Source organism: Excalfactoria chinensis, chromosome 16, assembly GCF_039878825.1.
Source record: "Excalfactoria chinensis isolate bCotChi1 chromosome 16, bCotChi1.hap2, whole genome shotgun sequence".
Taxonomy (NCBI): domain Eukaryota; kingdom Metazoa; phylum Chordata; class Aves; order Galliformes; family Phasianidae; genus Excalfactoria; species Excalfactoria chinensis.
Window position 1 is genome coordinate 284,417 of NC_092840.1, and position 6,000 is coordinate 290,416.

Here is a 6,000-nt window from a genome sequence, read left to right on the forward strand (position 1 = left end):
AAGGAGACAAGAAAATATTAAAGAAGGAAAAAAGTATGCAAACTAAACATGACACAACTTGCATGTGACACAACCGTTCAAAGACCTGTCCTGGATAGAGTGCTTATTAATGGAGAAGTACTTAACGATTAAAAAAAACCATAAGAATTAATATATATGTACACATATAAATATATATATACACACACATATATATATACACGCTGAGATTGTTAAAATCATGATTCATTTCAGTGGAACTGAACTGCTACGGAGTTCTTTAAGTCACACATCTTGCTTAATATATAACAGTGAAAGCAGTACAGAAAAGGGCTATACAATTCTGGCTTTTAATACAACTTCTCAACAGTGTAGGCATTGGAACTGAAACTCTACTCACCTCCTTTAAGTTTTCTGATGCATTTTTCTTCTTTTTATCCTAGGAAGAGAAGTCATTTTTAGAAAGCCTTATCAGAAGCAGAGCCAGTAATGCTTCTCAGGTAACCTAACAACCTAACATCAGCTGTCCGCTTTTCCACGTCCCAGGCTACCCTTCTCTCTGCCAAGACACTGATATGTGTCAGATCTTCATGGAAAAAAGCAAAACTTACTTTCTTCGTGCTTGTGGGAGCTGCAATTGTCACAGGTTTCTCAGGCTGTTTTTCCAAAGCAGGGACTTTCTGAGAGTGCTTACTCCATGCTTTGGGCTTTGAAGGGTCACCGAAAGACTTGCATAACTCAACCTGAGAAGAAAACAAACAAACAAACAAGTTTTTAATTAAACTCATCTTCAACAGTCTTGTTCTGAAACTGCAGAATGCATCTTAACCAAGAATCTTTCTCATAACCCGAACAGAATGGAGGGTTTAGGTTAAGGTCTCAATACAAATGTTCTTTCTGGAAGTATACAGCTTCATACTTACTCAAAATGGCAGTTTGTGACACTCAATTACAAAGACTCAAATAAGCTTTCCTGCTTATCATGAATGAAAATTCCTGTCTAGTACAGTAAGATGAATCACTTTAAACAAATGAAAAAACAAGATCAAGTTCAACAGCTCAGATTATTACAGCTCAAAACCTGGCATTTCCCCCAACCCATACTGAAATCACTGCTAGGGCACAGAAGACAACCCATTCATATCAAGTACCTACCCAAAACAGCAGCAGTAACTCTTGGCATCAGGCTTTGCTGTTATCATAGAACTGTATAATAGAATGGCCTGGGTTGAAAAGGATCATCTAGTTTCAATCACCCTGCCATGGGCAGGGTTGCCAGCTGCTAAACCACAGTGCCCAGAGCCACATCCAGCCTGGCCTTGTATGCCTCCAGGGATGGAGTTTTGCTGCAAAGGACTCAGTCTCCAGACTTTTTTTTTTTTTTTTGCCCTTATCTGTTCATCTGTAAGGCTATCAAATCCCCTAGTGACTAAGTTTCTTAAGAACCAAAAGAAGGTATTTTTACATATCAACTCACAGTGATCCTGGAGGTGTCTATGAAACTTCTGTTGAAATGGCTCAATGCTGCTTGAGCTGCATCTTCGGACTTGTAGCCAATGAAGCCAAATTTCCGGAACTTGCCATCCTTGGTGAACTTCAAACAACAATCAGTGAGTGTGCCAAAGGCTGCAAACAGCTTCCGGAAGCGATCTTCCTTCATCTGGAGAAGGGAAGAAGAAAAGGAAGGCAGATCAGCAACATAATTATAGAGATGTTTTGCAGATAAGTCTAAAGCAAGGCATTTACTAACACAAAGGACTTCTGAAGAAACTGCACCTTGTTGTGGCAAGGCTGATAAGAAACACATGTCAGCTATGAAAACTTGTCCTCTTCCCCACAAATTCCATACGTGTATGCTTCTGTGCCTACTAGACCTCCATAGCTAAAGGCTGCACCCAGGTGCTGGGATGCCCTCAGTGGAGCATCCAGCCCACCCACAAGCAGCTTTCAGTATCCCCCTGGGGGTAGATGTGTTAGAACAGAACCGCCTACACTTGCTACTGCCTCCCTAGGAACAAAGGAAGGATAGAAAGCCACAAACTGCCCCTCTCCTCCACCCCAGAAGCTGCTGGATGTGTCCTGAGGGCAGAGGCACGGGCTGGGAAGCAGCTACAGGGTACCTTCTGACTTTGTTCCACAGAACCCGAAGCATACCTCACGCAGAGCCCTCCATCCCCAGGGCAGCTCTTTTCTCCTCAAGGCCCCACGGCATCTCCACAGCCCACCGGCACCACCGGCCCTGCCCCAAGGTCTCTCCTTGCTCCATCGAGGAGCCCCTTCTCCCGGTGAGCCCGGAGCCATCTCTCCCGGAACCCGCCCGCTCCCCCAGGCACTCCGCCTGCATCTACCCACGGGCCCTCCACAGGCCTTTCCGTCTCCTCTGCCGGCCCTCTCTCGTCCCAGCAGCCATCAGACTCATCTCCGTTCCCCGAACGCTGCCATACAAAGGCCGCAGGCAGACTCACCCCGTTGGGGAGGTTCTTCACGATGAGCCGAGACATGTCGGCAACAGAGAGCAGCCCGACTGAACACTAGGCCCAACCCGGCTCACAGTCCCGCACGCCACCCCTGGGCGCCGCCATCTTCCTGCTGCATCACGTGAGCAAGGAGAGGCGGTGCGCAAGCGCGATGAGGCGGGGCTTGGCGGCGGGCCGTTAGCAATGGGTCGGAACGGGGAAGTGGAGCGGTACCCCTCGGAGCAGCCCCCTTTCGCTTCCAACCACCTCACCCAGCTCTGCTTTGTGCAGAGGGCTTCGTCTGCAAGAGGGGGCTCAACTCCTGCTCAGCTCCAGCCCTGCCCGCAGGAAGAAGTGCAGGTGCTGGTTCTGGTGCTGCTGGGCTTGCTGCTGGACCCGGTGCTGCCCTGCTTCCCCATACCCTGAACGCAGGCAGCGTATGGCAGAAGGGCCCTGCTGCTCCCACCGGGATTAGAAAGCAGGCATGTAGCTGGGGAGTGTGGTATAAGTCCCTGGTGAGCAGGAAGGGAAACACATGCATTTCCAGGGAAGAAGAATTGGAGGGATGGACTGGCTTAGTGCACAGGAGAAAGGAGAGAGCAGGATGCTCCAGGATGGCTGTCTGTTGCTTCATGCAGCATGAAGCCTTCCTCCTGCAGCCTGGGAGGAGACGTGCCTGCTCCCATTGCCCTACTCCTTGCAGGGGTCTGCACAAGATGCCAGCACAGGGCCTGCTCCTCCTGCCCTCTGCTGCTGTCCTTGCTGGGCTGTCAGCCTGTCACCGGGACACAAGCTGGCACTGACAGGGCCCCACGCACCGTCACTGACACATGCAGACCATGCCCTTGTCACTCCTGTCCTCACTGGGATGTCTGTCCACACCCCCCTCCCCCTCTCCCCATCTCCTCCTCAACTTCTGCTTGTGGCTGCCGGCGGACGCAGCTTCAGCACGCTGTGCCCAGGACTGCTCTGCCCTTGTCCTCCTAAGCAGGCAGTGCTGGGACAGAGCTGCCACCAGACAGTGGCCAGCTAATCTGTGCCATGAATAGCCTCTCCCGCCCCAGCCTCACCTGGAGCTGCAGTTTCTGCCCAGCAGCTCCTCCTGCAATAGGGGTTGCTCTTTCCCAGCACCCTTCTGTTGTGTCTGTGTCTCCTCTGAGAGGGTTCATACCACAAAGAGCCAGCTCCCAGTGAGGAAAGATCCTGCGAAGCAAGCCCCAAGGCAGGCTTATTTCTGGGGAGAGACCCCAACCTCAGGCTGATGGGAGGGAACCTAAGGCCCTAGCTTGAGAAGTTTCAAAGGAGACTTTGGAAAGCAGCTCGCTGTGCTTGAACATCTGCCCTAAAGACCAACTTTAGCCCTTTTGCTGCTGGTGCATGGTGTGGGTAGGGAACAGACTGAGTGTTGCATGGTATTGGGTGCAGGTCAAACAGCCCAACTCCCAAACTGCACCAGAGCAGCCTCAGAAACAGACTGAATGTATCCCGTTTTTTGGTCTTTTTTCCATGGAAACACTTGTCAGATGATCCCATGCACATGCCTGGGGGGTTGCATTCAGTCAGATTCAGGAGGGTACCCAGTGGGCAATGCATCCAGCAAAGGTGATGCACCATGAACCTACAGCCTGGGTGACTGCAGATAGAGGAGCAGGGCTGCTCTCCTGTCCTGCCAATAGATCTGTGTAGGGCTGCCAGGCCAGTGGCAGGGTCCAAGCATTGCCTTCCCCCTCACCCGCTTCTCCAAGGTCCCCTGGTGCCTGGCAGGGGGTGACTAGTTCTCCGTCCATGCCCGCTGCCAACAGCAGAAGACACAGTCCTTGCGTGGTTCTAGCCTAGCTGTCACAATGTGTTTGGCAAATGGCTCGTCAGCAGGATGGACAGGGGCTTGCACAACACCAAAGAGCAGGGGTCACCTTGCTGTAAAACACTGCCATGGGCTGCCCGCAGCCAAGAAGCTAAACTTTGGGGAGCAGGACTGGAGGAGAGAAAGGAAGAAGCTGCTGCTGCAGGTCCTGCCCATTCCTGGGTACAAGAAGGGATCAGATGTGAAGCCTACCACAGTTTTGGAGAGATGTTTCTTTATGTCACATGTCCAAAAGAGGACACCAGAGGTTTTCCCCGGGTCACCCAAAGCTTGCTCACTCTGCCTGCTGCCAGTCCTGCCTGAGAAGGACAAGCACAGCTGTGGGCAGTCTTTCACGTCTGTCTGAGCAGGACCGTTTTGTCCACAGCTAGTGCAGGGCAGGTGAGGGCTGCTGGAGTCGGGGTCCTCACTGGACCAACAGCAGGATGCTGCTAGGAATTCTAGGGTGCCTGAGCCTGTGCAGTGGTGCTGATCATGCCTACAGCCCTGGAGGGCAACAGGTAATGGAGGTGCTCAGCTTCCCTAGCAGTGCTCCACTCCCTCCCTTTTCTTCTAAATGCAGGTAATGAGCAAAATTCAGCCTCAGGGTGTTCCCACAGGGGGCTGTGAGTTGGCTGAGGACCTTTTTCATCTAATTTAATTAACCCACAGATACTAGCAAGGACAAAGATGAACATGACCCAGCAACAATCACCAGTTCCTTTTGCTGCATAGACACTTTGTGCATGCAGAGAACATTTCAGGAACAGCTCTGCTGGAAATACTGCCCTGAGTTTGATTTTGCTACAGTCAGCTCCAGCCTGCAGAAGACTTTGATCTTTTGGAGCAGAGATGGCTGGACCCACCTCATATGAGCAAACTGTCCTGCCTGATCCTAGATGAAGGACATCAAGATCTCAGAAGCGTGGTGTCCAATGAATCTATCTCCCTCATGATGCACAAGGAGATGGAGCCCATAGGAAAAGCAGAACATGCTGCCTTGCTGAAGGGCTTCACCCAGAGTAGGCAGATCCTCTACTACATGGAGAGGAAGTTTTCCTGCTTGCTGATTGCTGCAGCATCACCATGGGCAGAATTCACCTTTTATCCCGATAAATCATCACCTGGGCTTGACTACTTCATGATCTGCAAATGTGTCCTTTGGTCCCGGTATCTGCACTTCCTGTCTGCAACTTTGGAGCAGTGTGTCTTTCCAGATTCTGAAAGCTAAACTGTATTGCTGAGTAAAAAGCAGACAGGTGAGAGGATGGAAAAGGACAGGAGAGCTTGTACTGAGCTCAGAGGAGTCCTTGGCACCAACCAGGATTGCCATGGGGCATTCAGACATAGAGATGCAGATGTACAGGACTCCAGCAACATATCAACCAAGCAGAGGTCAACTTATGGTCCTCCAGAGAAACTGTAGGGCCCTTGGCAATGTGCAAACAAACTTCTCGCATCAGCTTTAAGATGAGGATCACTTGGCATCCATTCTGACCCCACCAAGCCACGGGAGATGTTGGCTGCATCCTACTGGCCATGCAGCTGCACATGATCCAAGCAATTACTGCCACCTAGTAATGAAAGCATTTCCTTCATGTGACAGATAAGGTCCAGCTCCTTCCTGGCATGCTCTGAGCCAGACGTCAGCATCTCTCCCGACCCACAAAGGCTTACCGGCATCTTTCTGGTGGCTATAGATGGGACCCTCTGTGAGGAGAA

At 51.0% G+C, this 6,000-nt stretch overlaps 1 protein-coding gene across 4 annotated transcripts in view; it reads right to left on the reverse strand.

Annotated features, from left to right (window-relative positions):
- Nucleotides 1-2,586, reverse strand: part of RBM19 (RNA binding motif protein 19) — a 46,313-nt gene extending 43,727 nt beyond the window's left edge. For 2 of the 4 annotated variants that reach the window (XM_072351188.1, XM_072351187.1), the window contains exons 1-4: nt 2,445-2,586; nt 1,457-1,639; nt 591-722; nt 380-418 (exon numbers count right to left, since the gene is read on the reverse strand). In XM_072351188.1, coding sequence (XP_072207289.1) covers nt 380-418; nt 591-722; nt 1,457-1,639; nt 2,445-2,480 — 390 coding nt within the window. In that variant the 5' untranslated portion in view covers nt 2,481-2,586. The remainder of the gene's footprint in view (nt 1-379; nt 419-590; nt 723-1,456; nt 1,640-2,444) is intronic. The other 2 variants (XM_072351191.1, XM_072351190.1) reach the window with 1 other exon arrangement.
- Between the last annotated feature and the right edge of the window lie 3,414 nt (nt 2,587-6,000).